We start from the raw sequence: 17,387 nt of genomic DNA on the forward strand, positions 1-17,387 counted from the left end.
CGCCGCCGACCGCGCTGCCTGCGACCTGGGTGGAGCTCGCGCGGGGAGGGGCGGCGGGAGCGCGCGGCGCGGCCCCGCGGGCGGGAGGAGGGGCGGGTAGGCTCGCGCGGGGGCGGGGCGGGGCGGGGCGGGGCCGCGACGCGGCGGCGGGCCGGCCGCCATCTTGGAGATGGGCAAAAGGAAGGGCATACGGGGCTTCGGGGAGACGGGCGTCGTGGCCGAGGGTGGCGTGTTGCAGTTTATCACGCTGTGCAAGTGTGAAGGAGGAAACTGCCGATGTCCGGTTTATTAATTCGTGGTAGGAGGCCTTGCCCAGGTCCGAGACCGCAGCATCCTGAAAGCTTAAGCCCAAGGAGAACTTGTGGTCGTATCTGGGCAAAATTAGTGGATGAAACAGCCCTTGGAGTCCACCCACGTCCTCTTGGTGCTGGTTTTTGTTTTTGTCTTTGTTTTTGGTTGCTCCTTTCTCTGGAGCCCTGCCTGAAACCCATGCGGTGACTTTCCCTCAGCTGCATAAAGTCTTATCCCACTGAAGGAGGTATGCATTTAGATAAGGGGCACTGTGAAAAGCCCCAAACGCCCTTTGCTGTCATCTCCAGCACTCGGTTAGAGGGACCAGTTCCTAATTGAGAGGCAAGCTCATACCTGAAAACATACCTGGTCTGCCTCTGCCTAGAAGCTGGAAACAGCCAGATTGCTTTGGCGGGTTCCTGCAGAAGGTGTGTACAGGTTTACCTTAGAGATACTGCTCCTTTGTGCCGCAGCACTGCAATAAAGCGAAAATCATAATAAAGTGAATCAAATGAATTTTTTGGTGTCCCAATACACGCAAAGATTATGTGTATGCTATACTGTAGTCTATTAAGCATGCAGTAGCATTATGTCTAAAAGAAGATACTTTAATTTTAAAATATTGCTTAAAAGGTGCTGTCCTCAGGGGGCGCCTGGGTGGCTCTGTCAGTTAAGCATCCTCTTGCTTTCAGCTCACGCCTTGATCTCAGGGTCATTAGATGGAGTTCCACATCCGGCTGAGCACGCAGTGGAAAGTGGGCTTGAGATTCTCTCCCTCTCCCTCTGCTCCTCCCCTCCCCAAATAAATAAATCTTAAAAAAAAAAAAAAAAAAGATGCTGTAATCCGAACTTTCAGCAAGTCATAATCACCCATCAGGGATCATCATAACAAATATAGTAATAACGAAAATGTTTGAAATGCCACGAGAATTACAAAACCTGTCACAGAGATACCCAGTGAGCAAATACTTTTGGAAAAACAGCATCAATGGACTTGCTCCGAATGGTGTTGCCACAAACTTTCAATTTGTAAAAAAAAAAAAAAGCCGTATCCGTGAAGTACAATAAAGCATAGTAAAACAATGGAGATACCCTCAGAATGAAGGTGGTGGCATCACACACAAAAGATCAAATCTAGGGGTAACCTTTTAGCGAGGAAATTTGGAAAATATCCAAGTTCAGCAATGAAATAGCATGTTTCTCTTAGGCCTGGAATGTACCTGAGAAAACTGCAGTATCAGCAGCTGTAAACAGAGCTTGTTAACAGAAGGATGATCTGAATGGAGCCTGGAAAGTGGGGAGTCCAAGAACAAGAACTGAATTCAAATCTCAAGCCCTATTTAGGACAAAGGGAGCTCATTTGTACTTCTCATTGTGAACTAATTAATTGGCATACTGGATTATACATCTGGCTCTGTGAGTTTGGGTGAGCTGAGAAAACGAAGTTTCAAATCCAGGGCACTACCACATTTCATTCATTTATTCATTTGTTTAGCAGAGAGCGTTGCCAAGTTCCTCATATGAAATGCAGAAATCCCATATTTTAGCTTCGTGACCAGTAACATGCAAATTAAATGTATGCAGGCATGAAAATGTTGGCTTTTAAGTCATAATAAGCAAAGATTTGTTTCGTAAGAAATTGCAGATGGGTACCAAGTCAGCAGTGGCTAGGGACACTTCAGTTTTAGGTTTCTCCCTGTGTATGTAATTACTTATAAACAACCAGTTGCTCAGATTTACTTAAAGACACACTGATGTTTTTGAGATGTCATTATTCTATAATGTGAATAACTGTAACATCTAATTTTTTCTGTGGGAAGACATTTGATACTACTAATAAGTAGTTATGAAAATGTAAGCGGCCAGGGCAGGGTCCAAAAGAGTACATCTCTATGACAGGAGTTTTTCCCCCGCCACCAGTAACAGCACTTCTGCCCCCATTCCAAGCCTGTGTTTTTAAGGAGGGTATTAAGTAATCCCCTTTACCTTTGTGGGGTAAAGGAAAAGAATGCTAGAGGGATTTCCTGAAATGTGACATTTACACTAGGAATTGAAACACTGATAAGAGTTAACTAGGCAAAAAGTGGGAGGGAAGAGTGTCCCAAGCCTAGGGAAATAAAGCTTGCAAAGAAGAATTAAAATAATGACAATTTATTATATGATTTGGCTATTTTATAGTGTTTATATAATCACAATAATGTTAAAATTTGAATGTCAATCTAACCAACATTGTAATTTAGCTTTAGTGAGAGGCTACGGGGGAAAGGGTTCATATATGTGATGAGGACAAAGATCAAAAGGGGCAAAATCCTCATTGTTCATCTGGGAAGTCAACATGTAATGCAAATGGGAAAAACTTCAGAAGTGGCAATGTAACCATATTAATTTACAAACAGAAATACTAAAAGAATTGGCTGAAAGAGTTGAATGTAGTTGCCTTCAGGGTGGGGTAAATTTTTTTTTAAACATTGGCTAGTTTTCTACATACTTATTAATTCAACCCCACCTGCTCTAGAATTTCCACTAGATTGTAAGATCCGTGAAGCAATAATTTTGGTACTTATATGCTGTTTTATTCTCTGGCACCTAGAACAGTGCCTGGCATAGCGTAGGTGCTCAATAAATGGTTGTCTAATGGATAATGCACATTTTCCATCAGTTGCCTAAATTTCCTCTCTAGGTGTTTAGACACATTTTCTTGGATATCTTTCCCAGAGACTTTGACCTGTTCCAATCTGGATTTCTTGCCCTCTACCTCTGGTATAAAACTGTCTTCCTAGGGTCTCCTACCACCATTATCCTAAAGATTCTCTTTCCTTTCATGTTTTCATTGAGACTTTTAAAAAAATCTGTTCCCTCCTTCTTCCATACCTATAGATAGATTGCTTAGGGAAGAACTGCAACTCTTAGTCTCAGAGGTATAGCTGAGGCTGGTTGCCCAACTAGGGACTACATTTCCCAGTCCTCTTTGCAGCTAGGTGGGGCTGTGTGATTAGGTTCTTACCAACGTACTGGGAGCAAATGAGGTGTCTGGAACTTCTACTTCAATTTCTTAGAAAACTTTTGGCCCAGGTATGTTCTTTCCTCCTTCATGATGGATAGAATGCTGATGACTAGAATGATTCTGTGTTAAAGACAGCCTGGATTTTGATAGGAATATTGCATTCTGTAACTCTTTGTTACAGCGGCTAACATTATTCTAAATAATTCAGAAAGCTGGTATAAGTGGGGTGTTATCAAAACAAACAGAAAGTAATGTGGCTCTAAGTTAGTGGTTGGAGAGTGGGTAGCAATAGGTGAAAGAGGAAATGCCTCAGACAATGAAGGAGATTGCTTTCATCCAGGCTGTTGCAATAGGGAGAACTTCCATCCAGAAACATCTCAAAGAAGAGGGTTAAATTTTGAGGTTTTGTAAAACAAGGGAGTTGCTGAGAAAGGGTAGAGGTGAGTTTTATGTTGGAATATGCAAAAGCAAGTTGGTCTTTTGCATTTATCCTTTTCTTGGAACACAAAGGGAGAAGGGATTTCTTAACTATCCCGGTTTTCTGAGGAGTAAGTGGGGGCAACTAATAGGGAAGTTGGACTCATTGACCAAGTCCTGACTTTTCTAGGCCAATTGCTGCAGATGTTGTGGGTCAGAGTTCTACTGTTAAATATGGTCTGGCCACTGTTTGTATATTCAGTCTCTCAGAAATAACATGGAAGCCACATATGTAAATTAAAAGTTCTAGTAGTTACATTAAGAGATATTCAGAGGTACAAACTTCTAATTATAAAATAAAGACGTCACGGGAATGAAAAGAACAGCATAGGGAATATAGTCAATAATATTGTAATAACTTTGTATGGTGGCAGGTGAAAACTACGCTTATGGTGGTGAGCATTACATGGTGTATGTAATTGTCAAATCACCATGTTTGACACCTGAAACTAACATAATATTATATGTTAACTATACTTCAATTAAAAAGTGAAAACAGGGGCGCCTGGGTGGCTCAGTTGGTTAAGCATCTGCCTTTGGCTCAGGTCATGATCCTGGAGTCCCGGGATCGAGTCCCGCATCGGGCTCCCTGCTCAGCGAGGAGCCTGCTTCTCCCTCTGACCCTCCCCCCTCTCATGTACTCTCTCTCATTCTCGCTCTCTCAAATAAATAAATAAATCTTTAAAAAAAAAAAAAAGTGAAAACAAACAAGAAACCATAGTGAGAAGCTATTACACACCCATTAGAATGGCCAAAATTTAAAATACTGGCAACACCAAGTATAGACATTATTGGTTGGAAAATAAGACGGTACAGTCACTTTGGAAAATAAAGTGGCGGGGCACCTGGGTGGCTCAGTCGGTGAAGCTGCCAACTCTTGATTTTTGGCTCAGGTCATGATCTCAGGGTCCTGGGATGGAGCCCCACAGAAGCAGGGAGCCTGCTTCTTCCTCTCCCTCTGTCTGCTGCTCCCCCTGCTTGTGCTCTCTCTCTCTGTCAAATAAATAAATGATATCTTAAAAAAATAAAATAAATCTTAAAAATAAAAAGGAAAAGAAAGTGGCAATTTCTTACAAAGTTAAATATACTTGACTGTTAAGACCCAGCAATTCTACTCCTAGGTGAAATGAAAACATGTCCACATGAAGATTTTTACATAAATGTTCATTGCAGCTTTAATAACAATAGCCCCAAACTTGAAACAACTCAACTGTCCACCAACAAATGAATGGGTAAACAAATTGAGGAATAGCCATACAATAAAACACTATTTAACAAGGAAAAAAGAATGAACTATGATTCACATGACATGGATGAACCTCAAAAACATTGTATTAATCAAAAGAAACCAGGCACAAAAGAATACATACTATATGATTCCATTTATATGAAACTTACTAAAGACAAATGTAGGGGGTGGGGAGATGGAGTAACTAGGTGATGGACATTAAGGAGGGCATGTGATGTAATGAGCACTGGGTTATTATATAAGACTGATGAATCACTGAACTCTACCTCTGAACCCAATAATACATTATATGTTAATTAATTGAATTTATTTTTTAATATTTTTAATTTAAATTCAATAATTAACATATAATGTATTATTGGTTTCAGAGGTACAGGCCTGTAATTCATCAGTCTTATATAACACCCAGTGCTCATTACATCACATGCCCTACTTAATGTCCATCACCTAGTTACCCCATTCCTCCACCCCTCTACACCCCCCCACCTCCTGCAACCCTCAGTTTGTTTCCCATGATTAAGAGTCTCTTATGGTTTGTCTCCCTCTCTGGTTTTGTTTTGTTTTATTTTTTCCTCTCTTTCCCTATGATCCTCTCTATTGTTTCTTAAATTGCACATATCAGTGAGATCATATAATTGTCTTTCTCTGATTGACTTATTTTGCTTAGTGTAATACTACCTTCTAGTTCCATCTATGTCATTGCAAATGGCAAGATTTCGATTTTTGATGACTGAGTAGCATTCCATTGTAGATATATACCACATCTTCTTTATCCATTCATCTGTCAATGGACATCTGGGCTCTTTCCATAGTTTGGCTGTTGTGGACATTGCTGCTATAAACATTGGGGTGCAGGTGCCCCTTCGATCACTATATTTGTATCTTTGGGGTAAATACCTAGTAGTGCAATTGCTGGGTCGTAGGGTAGCTCTATTTCTAACTTTTTGAGGAAGCTTCATTCTGTTTTCCAGAGTGGCTGCACCAGCTTGCATTCCCACCAACAGTGTAAGAGGGTTCCCCTTTCTCCGCATTCTTGCCAACATCTGTCATTTCCTGACTTGTTAATTTCAGCCATTCTGACTAGTGTGAGGTGGTATCTCATTGTGGTTTTGATGTGTATTTCCCTGATACCGAGTAATTAATTGAATTTAAATTAAAAATTGTTACCACCAAAAAAAGAGACAAATGTAAAAATAGAAAGTAGATCAGTGATTGAGTAGGGCTGGGAGTAGAACTTACAAAGTTATGAATTGGCTGGAAAGAGGAACACAAGGGAATAGTCTAGGGTGATGGAATTATTCTACATTGATACATATTTTTGCCAAAACTCATAGAATTGTATATTCACATTTCATGCATTTTATCATGTAAATTATACCTCAATAAAGTTGATTAAAAAGTAGAAAGAAACAGATAACATTTTTTTTTTTTAAAGATTTTATTTCTTTGACAGAGACACAGTGAGAGAGGGAACACAAGCAGGGGGAGTGGGAGAGGGAGAAGCAGGCTTCCCGCCGAGCAGGGAGCCCGATGCGGGGCTCGATCCCAGGACCCTGGGAATCATGACCTGAGCCGAAGGCAGGCGCTTAATGACTGAGCCACCCAGGCGCCCCCAGATAACATTTTTTTAAAGATTTTACTTATTTATCTTAGAGAGACAGAGAAGGGGGAAGGGGCAGAGGGAGGAGAGAGAGAAACTCAAGCAAACTCTATGCTGAGCACAGACCCCAACGCGGAGCTCAATCTCATGACCCTGAGATCATGACCTGAGCCAAAACCAAGAGTCAAAGGCTTAACTGACTGAGCCACCCAGGTGCCCCAGATAACATTAATTTTAATAGTATATTTAACTCAACATATCCAAAATACTATAATTTGAATAATCAATACGAAGATTTTTTTAAAAGATTTTATTTATTTATTTGAGAGAGAGAGATTACAGAGGCAGAGGGAGAAGGAGAAGCAGACTTGCCACTGAGCAGAGAGCCTGATGCGGGGATCGATCCCAGGACCCTGAGATCATGACCCGAGCTGAAGGCAGACGCTTTAACGACTGTGTCACCCAGGTACCCCAATATGAAGATTTTTAATGGATATTTTGCATTCTTTTTTTTTAAACGGATTCTTTGAAATCTGGTGTGTATTTTACACTTACAGCACATCTCAATTCAGACAGCCACATTTCTGCTCAATAGTCATAGGTGGCCAGTGCGACCAGATTAGGCAGCATAGGAGAAATTAGGGCCTTCTGTTTTCAGATCAGAGGAGGTAAGAATCTTGCTCAAAGGGATGCCTGGGTGGCTCAGTCGGTTAAGCATCTGCCCAGAGTCCTGGGATCAAGTCCCGCATTGAGCTCCTTGCTCAACAGGGAGCCTGCTTCTCCCTCTGCCACTGCTCCCCCGCTTGTGCTCGCTCTCCCTCTCTCTCTGATAAATAAATAAATAAAATCTTAAAAAAAAAAAAAAGAATCTTGCTCAAAGGCATTTTCAAGGGTCTTTTAAGATTTTTCAGGTGGGGGCATCTGGGTGGCTCAGTCAGTTGAGTGTGTGCCTTTGGCTCAGGTCATGAACCCAGGGTCCTGGGATCGAGCCCTGCATCCGGCTTGGGGAGCCTGCTTCTCCCTCTTTTTCTGCTGCTCCTTCTGCTTGTGCTCTCTCGCTCTCTCTCTCTGTCAAATAAATAATAAAATCTTTTAAAAGAATTAAAAAAATAAGATCTTTCAGGTAAACTAAAGAATCTAGCCTTATGGCAAAGGTCAGATCAAGGATGTAGCTTTCCCACCTATGCCTATTAGGTTGACAGAAAAAGAGCTCAGGTCAGACAAGAAAGTAAAGAGCACGGAGCTATCAGGAATAAAACACCAGGAGCTTGGCCTGAAAAAGTCTGCAACTGGTCAAGCTTTAAAGCAAGTCTCAGGCCCAGCACTCATACGAGCGGGAAGTGGGCTCCCAAAGAGGACATGCTTCCCAATTCCACTTCAGATATGGCCATGGAAGATTCAGGACAAGGAGAAACCTCCCTGAGGGCAAAGCTGAGGCCAGGGAAGACTGTAGACTGGGGAAATAGTTCCAGAGCCCTGAACCAGAGGCAGCCAGGACTAATCATAAATATTCTGCACTATCAGGGCAAGAAGTATTTTCAATTTCTGCCTAGCAGGATTTAATCATTTCTGTGTGACAGTGAGAGTCTACATGGCAGTTACCCTGCTGGGCTCCACGACTGTCTATTGTGCCTTATCATCATAGCTCAGGAGGAGCCTCATCCAGACCTCATGGAAAAGGCTGAGCTGCACCCAGAGATCCTGGGGTTTTAAGCTGGATGCTGCTGGTTGCTTCCTTTGGGGAGTGAGTATGTTCTACCTTTGGGAAGATTGGTTGGTATTTGGTGGCCAGAGGGACAGACTGTTGTGGTGACGGTCATGTGCCCATTAAAATCTTCTTCCTCCATACAGAACAATTACAGAATTGTAGTTAGGATGTAGTTACTCAGGTGGGGACGCTATTTCTAGCTCTACTTGCACCGAGTGCCTTTTGTTGAAGTTCTCACTCGTGGAATGTGAACAGAAGCATCTTGTGCAAGGGCTGCCTCATTTGTTAAGATGAGACATTTTGTTTTTAAGATTTTATTTATTTATTTATTTAACAGAGAGAGACACAGTGAGAGAGGGAACACAAGCAGGGGGAGTGCGAGAGGGAGAAGCAAGCTTCCAGCAGAGCGGGGAGCCTGATGCAGGGCTCGATACCAGGGCCCTGAGATCATGACCTGAGCCAAAGGCAGACGCTTAACGACTGAGCCACCCAGGTGCCCCGAAATGCTGCCTTTTGGAAGAAAGATTCCAATCAAAGTAATGTGGAGTCTGGAGCAGGGATAGCCTGCTTCCAACTGGAGAGAGGTACATGTCAGAAATGCTGCACAGAGAATGGCATGGAAGGAGACAGACCTGACCTTCATATGACACTGAACACCATGACTTGCAGAGAGCAGGTGCTCAGTAAATTTTGGATGGAATGAATGAATGAATGAAGACAGAAAGAGAGAGAGTGTACAAGCAGGGGGGACAGCAGAGGGAGAAGCAGGTTCCCGCTGAGCAGGGAGCCCCATATGGGGCTCGATCCCAGGACGCTGGGATCATGACCTGAGCCGAAGGCAGACGCTGAACGACTGAGCCACTCAGGCACCCCATTATCATCATTTTTAAAAAAGATTTTATGTATTTATTTGTCAGAAAGAGAGAGAGAGAGCGCAAGCACAAGCAGCGGGGCGAGGCAGGCAGAGGGAAAAGCAGGCGCCCCCAAATGAGACATTTGTGCCTGAACTCCTCTGACCTCTTTCTGCTGCCGCAGCTGGTAAGAACTAAAGCAGCCTTGGAAGCCTTATGTTGAAGGTGAAAAGCTGGTTACCTACATGTACTCTTATGTGAGTGAGAAATGAACTTTTGTTTGAGCCACTGCATTTTTGGGTCTTTTTGTTATAACACCTTACATTCCCCTGCACACCTGTGTTGGACACCGGGTTTCCTCTATCCCACATAGGAAGACTTTCTTAGCTTATTCCTTTATTTTGGTGGACCACCTCCTCCATTTGCTTTCTTAGAAGGTGTGCTTGGGAGGGTAAGTATTTTGAAAGCTGAATTCCTTGGCATTTGACCTGTTTTTATCCTTCTAGAATCTTTAAGGATCTTCTGTTTGTCTCTAGTGTTCCAGTGTGTATCTATTTTCAACTATCGTGCTGGGTTCTCAACCTTTTCAATCTGGAAACTTGTATCCTTCATTTCTGGGAATAAAATTTTTTTTCTTTGATGATTCCCTCCCCTGCATTTTCTCTGTCTCTATTCTTAGCAGAACTCTTAATATACAGATATTGGCTTTCCTTGCCTGGCACTCAAATTTTCTTATGTTTCTCTCCTAGCTCCCATCTGTTTGTCTTTTTGCTTCACTTTTTGGGAAATTTCCTCATTATTTAACTTCCTTCTACTGATTTTCTTGTTTGTTCCCTGAACATTTCTTTTTAAAATAACACCCTGGTCTTGTTTCTTGGTTACAGACCTTCTTACCCCCATGAGGATATTATTGATAGATTTTGTAAGTCTTTTTCTTCCTGTGTGGGTTGTTCCTTCTAAATTGCTATTTCTTCCTTTTGTGTCTCTTTCACATTAAAGGATCTTCTCAACTATGTGGTGGTCGTATTTAAAGTGTGGGGACTCGGGGTGCCTGACTGGCTCAGTTGGTAGATCATGCAACTCTTGATCTTGGGGTTGTGAGTTTGAGCCCTACATTGGGCGTAGAGCATACTTAGCAAAAATAAAGATGAAAAAATAAAGTTTGGGTGATGTAGTTTTTAATATTGTTGTTGGTGGGATCCAGAGCCAACGGCCAAGAAAGAATTCTTGAGATACCTCCGGTGGTTTTACTAAAGCACAGGGACAGGACCCGTGGGCAGAAGGAGCTGCTGTCTGCTACTCTCTGCTTCCCCAGGACTGTGAGGAGCAACTGATTATACCTTGGGGTTGGGAGAAGTAATGATAAAGGAAGTTCAAAAGGACTTTCATGTGTTAAAGAAGACTTAGGATCCTGGAGGAATGTTATAATCTGCCTATCTTAAGTATTTGTCAATGGTCTGCAGGTTATAAGGAAATTTAATTTTATCTACATTTCCTTCTGCCTTTGTTTTCCACATCATGGGGACTAACAAGGTGATTGGAGCTCAGAACATATAAATAGGGCTTGTCAATTGTGAGCTTAATTATGAGGTGATCTGGCTGGACTGTCTTCCTGGGGAATCCTGACTTCAGCATCTCTACATCTCTCGCTCCCATGCCCCAAAGAAGATTCTTCTAATCTTCTGCCTAGAGGTTGAAGACCTGGCAGCCAGTGTTCTTGGAGCTGAGTGGAGAAACTGGACTGGGGTTGTCAGAAAGATTATTTGATTATTCAGTAAGCACATATTTGCTTGATGTTCCTTCTGTTACCCACTCCAGAGGGAAAACTTAAGTCTTTTTTCTAGAAGGGGGATGGTTAGTGGCCCAGTTACTCAGAGTAGGGGGAAGGGACCTAACTTCTTCTCCAACAGTTTTAACCAATCTTCCTAATTACAGGACCTCTCTCTAGCTTCTCTGCTACTTCCTGAGGTGCCTAAGGTTATCAGGCCCTAAACCTTAAAATGGTTAATGATGCAAGTAAAGTTGCCCCTGTGCTTTTCCCATTACTGGTTTGCTAAATCACCTACTCCAGGTCCATTTTTTGTGTGTATGCAAAATCTTGTTGCTGTCAAATCCTCTCCCATCCTCCTCATCCTTATGGGTTTAAAAACAAACACACCTATTAGTGGCTTTTTTGGGGAAAGATTTTATTTATTTATTTGAGAGAGAAAGAGAGAATGCACAAGAGAGCTAGCACAAAAGGGGGAAAAGGCAGAGGCAGAGGGAGAAGCAGGCTCCCTGCTGAGCAGGGAGCCCAAAGTGGGGTTCGATTCCAGGAACCCAAGATCATGACCTGAGCTGAAGGCAGAGGCTTAACTGACTGAGCCACCCAGGCGCCCCCACCTATTTGTGTTTTCAATAGGGCTTCAGGAGGAAAAAAATGAAGACACTTCTGTTCAATCTGACATCTTTCCTCCAAAGTAACTCCTATTTCTGTTCATTCCTATTGCAACTGGTCTAATTTGAGCCACCATCACTGCTTGCCTGGTCCCCTGTAGCAGCCTGCTAACTGCTCTTCCTACTTCCAGCTCGCTCTTTCCTTATCTATTTTATTACACTGAAGTCAGAGTGGACTTTCTACAGAGCAAATGTTATTTCTCCACCCTCCTTTCAATTCTTCTTTGACTCCCTTTTGCTCTTAACTTGTTAAGACCGGCATCATCTGGCCTTGATGAGCTTTTCATTCTCATCTTCCAACTTTCTCCCAAGTGCTCATTGGGCTCCAGCCAGACTCTAACCCATGTGTCTTTTCATACCCAAATGTGGCATCCCAGCCTATCCCTACCTACTGCGACTTTACTGAAATGATCTCTTACAGCTTCCTCCAAACCCTCCCCACCAAATTTTCCAGTTAACTTCTCCTCATTGTCTTTCAGGTCTCTACTTTAATTTTTCTTCTTCAAGGAAGCTTTTCATGTCACTCAGCACTATGCAGGTCCTCTGTTGATGGTCTGATTGGTCTAAATATTTGCTGTCTTTCCCCACAGAAGGGTTAGACCTCCCTCCCCTGATGGTGTCAATATTCCACATAACACACTCTGGGAATTTCTACATTACAGCTTTCAACACACTGTAGTTTACTGTATGTGTTTAGTTTTCTGTCTTTCCGACCGAAGTATAAACTCTAAGAAGGAAGGGTCTTGTGTCTATCTTATATACCAGTGTTTAGTATACCGTCTTTCCCACCCCATAGGAATGACAAAGATACTCTCCTTGACCGAATTCAGCATGCCTTCTAGCAGTTTAAGGTCATGTCCCTAGAATGACTCCAGTCCTCCTTAAAAATGCCCGCCCTGAGAAAGCTCAGCACTGCCAGGAGAATTTATTGTTTGTTCCAGCCAAAACTTGGTGCTAGGCATATAGGGCCCTGAGCTCCCCTTCAGTGCAGTTATTTTAGAAAACTTGCAATTATAAATCCCTTATAATTTTGAGATGCAAATCTGCCACACAGAACTGTCTTCTCAAGGCCCATCTCCTCCCAGCCTGGTGGTGTATTGCTCTAACTTGTATAACTGCCTATCATAAAGATAGGAGAAGTTTGTTTCTCCTCCAGATAAGTGCCAATTAACAAGCCCAGGTGGTCTAGTCACATGGACCAACACCCTTGGCACCTCTCAATGCTTTTCCCTCAGCACTCCAGTCTTTAAAAAGTCTCCAGTCTTTTGTTTTGGGGAAGTTCAGTTCAATTCACGATGTACCCTCTTTCCTGTTGTAATGGTTGTTACTGAGTAGAATCTATCCTTACTGCTTTAGCCAGTGTCTGGCTTTGTTTATCTCTGACAGTAAGCACACTAAATATTTACTGAATTAAACAGGTTCTATACAGGCGTGTGAACAGCTGCGGGGAAGGAGCTTCATTATTTCAAAGCTTCTTTCAGGGTCTGTCTTCCTCTCCCACTCTCCAAAAAGCTACTTATCTGTTATTTTTTATTTCATAATCTCTAACTACATGAAAGATGACAATTACATCCAAATCACCCACAGCGCATTTCGGGATTCAACTAATCAGATTACTGCAGACAGATATAGAAAGCTATTTTAACCTCTAAATTTCTATTCCCCGGATCCTCTTTTAAACAGGGCTTAAAAACTTCAAAAGTTTTTGCCATTTCTATTTCTGGGCCAACAAAAAGAGTTCAGTTCAGTCCAGAAAGACACGTGGGCGGGCTGGATGTGAGTGCGAGCGTGGGTGAACCGGGCTCAGCTTTGGCTACAAAAGGCTCACACACCACTTCTTCCCTCCCAACGCGGGTAGCACTCTGCTGTCTGCTCCCGCAGGCTTCCGCTGTTCTTTCAAAACTTTTGCCAGTTACACGCTCCTGTGCGTACTTTTAGGAAGCCCAGTCCGCCCCACGCAATCCGTGACCGGGAGCGTCAGCTCGCGCTTAGATTCAGAGCCAGCGGCACTGCCACTCCCACACTCCAGCCCAAGCCTCGGCCCCGGCAGCACCTGGGAGTGTCACGTGCTAGGACTCGGGCTTGAAGCCAGCGCCGCCATGTTGGTTTCTGGCGGCGCTTTCCAGGGGAAGGGGAAGGCCGCAGACCAGCCTTCCGGAGTTCCGGGGTTTGTGCGCAAGTGCGGAAGTGTGTTGGCCCCGAGTGTGACCGGTTTCCGGCCGGTGGTGCTGCCCGGGCTGGCAGGAGACGTGTAACGGACGGTGGGCCGCAGCCATGGCCGAGAGGAAACCTAACGGGGGCGGCAGTGCCGCCAACACCTCCTCATCGGGCACTAACTTACTCTTTTCCTCCTCGGCCACGGAATTCAGCTTCAACGTGCCCTTCATCCCAGTCACCCAAGCCGCCGCTGCCTCGGCCTCCTTGCTCCTGGCCGGAGGTAGTAGGGAGAGGGGGATCTGGTGGGACGAGTGTGTGTGGGGAGGCGGGCGGGGGACGTGGGGCGACGAGGGTCGGATGGTAGGTTTTCCTTCTGTCTCGATGCGACTCTCTGGGTAGCTTGCCAGGGCCATCAGTGGCCAGGTTTGAATGGCCCGGGGGCTTTGAGATACCGGAAGCGGGGGCCAGATCAGGAGGCTTGGTCTTCGTCCAAGGAACCCTGTGTTCCGAGGGCTGGGCGCTCCACACTGGCACTGACATTACGCAGGTTTTTGTCGGACACCTATTGGTGTGCGAGGGAATGCAAAGAAATTAGTGCTTCTCAACTAGGATACGGTGGGATATCTCCTAGGATAGACAGCTTCCCTTTCCTGGGATAGTCATGTAATATTTGGAAAGTAGAGGTACAGAATGCAGTGCTCATCTTTCAAGACAGTGCTTCACTTTGTCTAAGAAGCTTTTTCTTGTTCTTCTTGTCCCCCACTCCTATGCTCACCCTAGCTCTTTCACTTCTTTATTATTGTCTAGGGGTATTGCTTTTAAATGATTGTGTGGTATAACCCAGAGCATGGTATTTAGGAGCACAGACAGTGTTCCAGCCCTGGCTCTGCCATTAACTTGCTGTGTGACCTTAGGCATGTTACCTTACCTTTCTGTGCTTCAGTTTCCATATTTGTACAACCTCATAAAGCTGTTAAGGAGAAGTGAGTTGATTTTTGTAAGGCACTGAGTGTAGTGTCTGGCACCTGGTGTAATATAAATGTTTGTGAAATCATATCTGCCTCTCTGTTTGGACTGTGGGCTTCTTGAAGTTTGTGGCTATTGCTAGAGTATGTGCTAGAAGAGTGGCTCATGTAGTCGGTGGATTTTAAGTTAACAAGGCAGTGAAATTAGAGGTGTGTTTCAGAAAGACTGGAGTTTTCTGAAATTGCACCAGAGGAAATTGACTGTGGCAAGAGGGGTCAGTCTGGAGGCCACTGGGAGTCAGGTACGAGTGGATGGCCCTCTAGCCCTCCCCAGCCGTATTGGGTATGAAGAGCAGGGATGAGAGGTGAGAGGTTTTTTTAGTCTATAAATTGTCGTGACTTAGTGACTCACTGTGGAGGCCATACTGTCAGCTCTGTCAGCACACTTCTCTTCATTCAGTTTTAGCCCAAAGACCTAGCTCCCTAACTGGCATATAATGGATACTGTGTACATATTTCTTGAATGAGTATCTGAATGATTAAATGAAGGGATTGAGAAATTAAGGGGTGGGGGGAGGAAGGAGGAGCCTAAGAGACAATGTTTTGATTTGAGTGTCTGGGTGGATGTTGGCAAACATCTGTTGAGATAGTGTAGTGTAGTAAAAGGAGCACATGAAGGGACATGGTTAAGATGATAAATTCATTTTCAGGCTTACTAAGTTGTTTTTTTTTTTTTTAAAGATTTTATTTATTTATTTGAGAGAGAATGAGATAGAGAGAGCATGAGAGGGGGGAGGGTCAGAGGGAGAAGCAGACTCCCCGCCGAGCAGGGAGCCGATGCGGGACTCGATCCCGGGACTCCAGGACCATGACCTGAGCCGAAGGCAGTCGCTTAACCAACTGAGCCACCCAGGCACCCCAGGCTTACTAAGTTTGAGGTGTATGTGGCTGAGTCTGCCAAAAGTGTTGAGGAAGCATTTGGGTAATAGGTTCTGGAACACATGAGAACAGTCTCGGTTTGAGACAGAGTTGGGAGTGTCATAAGTGTACAAGTGCTCATTAAAGTTGTAGGTGTCTTTACTAAATGTGTCTACGTGTAATTAGAAAGTGCCCCTGAGGTGAGCTGGCAGCACGTTGGGATCAGCATTTCATTTACAGTTGATGCTAATCAGAGAATTTCTTGGATCACGTTGATCCCAAGTTGTCTTAAAAGACGAAGGATACCACGGAGGCTTTCTCCATTCCATGTTTTTAGTTGTTGAGAGATGAACTGAGAAATACAGACAAGTTAGGTCCAGGCAGCTGAAAAGAGAGAGTGAGAAATGGAAATATATCCAAGAAGGAGATTAGAACAAGGACACAAAGGGCTTTGTGCAGGAGGTGATACTTTAGTTACAAAGGAACAACTGAGGGGAGTATTTTGAATATTGGAGTATTTTAGTTAAATTGATGTGTGAGAAATATAATGGGAACAACCTAGAAGCTCAAGCCAGAATCTCTGTGAGCCCGGTGGCCTCCTTCAGCAGAGGTCAAAAAGGATCCTGGAGCTTGAAAGTCTACTTCGGGGCAAGGATCACAGCGTGCTTTGTGCTGGGTGTGGGTCCTCTGTTGGGCTCTGTGCCTCCCGCAGCAGGAGGAAAGAGGGAATGAGATTGGAGAAGGAAAAGATTAGGAAGAGGAAAGTTTCTCCAAACTAAGGGCTATAAAAAACTTAATAAGGAAAAGTAGGCTGGACTTTTGAGGCCGTGTAGAGGGAACATGCTTTTTTCTTTCTTTCTTTCTTTCTTTTTTTTTAAGATTTTATTTATTTGTCAGAGAGAGAGAGCGTGCATAAGCAGGGGGGAGCGGCAGGCAGAGAGAGAGGGAAAAGCAGACTCCCCGCTGAGCAGGGAGCCCGATGCGGGGCTCCATCCCAGTACCCTGGGATCTGACCTGAGCTGAAGGCCAACCCAGGCATCCCAGGGAACATGCTTTTATTTTACAGCTTGGTTGCAGAAGAGAGGATAATTTGAGGTTGATAATACCTGCAGTGAAGATCATTTTTGGCAAGGGAAGTAAAGAGAACTTCCTTTGGTTAGCAAATGACTTTTCTCATAATTTGGCATTCTCTAATGACTAGTTATCTGGATGTGATACTGTGTGATTTTAGGGATGGCAATTAATGGTTGACCTACTTTGCCTTGGGAATACAAATACCACATGTTCATTTGTACAATGAATGCCTTGTAGGTAAAAGCCCTGACACACACCCTTCTTGTCAACAGAGTCATATCTGTACTTAAGTTTCTTATTACTGTAGAAATAGAATTATGTGTAATTTAGTAGTGAAATAATATTTGAATTATTTTTTACCAGGAAAGAGTTCAAAATGAAGTGTAAAAATAGTAGATACAAATTTTGTTTCTATTTTTGAAAACATTCTTGTACAAATAGGTGTAATCTGTGTATATTTACAAAATAAATACTTAACTATTTATATTTATTCAAAAAACATAAAAGGTCGTGTGCCAAAATGTTAACAGTGATTGTCTCTGGGAGGTGGGCTTATGAATGAATTTTCATTTTTCCCTCCTTTTGTTGTTTCTTATCCATATATTTTGGTTTTTCATTTCAAAGAAAAAAGAGAAAGGTTTTCACCTTTTTTTCTGT

At 43.5% G+C, this 17,387-nt stretch overlaps 1 protein-coding gene across 3 annotated transcripts in view; it reads left to right on the forward strand.

Moving 5' to 3' along the window:
• The first annotated feature begins 13,822 nt into the window (after positions 1–13,822).
• Positions 13,823–17,387, forward strand: part of SEC23IP (SEC23 interacting protein) — a 42,875-nt gene continuing 39,310 nt past the window's right edge. For all 3 annotated transcript variants that reach the window (XM_035030349.1, XM_035030354.1, XM_035030356.1), the window contains exon 1: positions 13,823–14,053. In XM_035030349.1, coding sequence (XP_034886240.1) covers positions 13,891–14,053 — 163 coding nt within the window. In that variant the 5' untranslated portion in view covers positions 13,823–13,890. The remainder of the gene's footprint in view (positions 14,054–17,387) is intronic.

Source organism: Mirounga leonina, unplaced genomic scaffold (assembly GCF_011800145.1).
Source record: "Mirounga leonina isolate KUSES-001 unplaced genomic scaffold, KU_Mleo_1.0 Mir_114, whole genome shotgun sequence".
NCBI lineage: Eukaryota > Metazoa > Chordata > Mammalia > Carnivora > Phocidae > Mirounga > Mirounga leonina.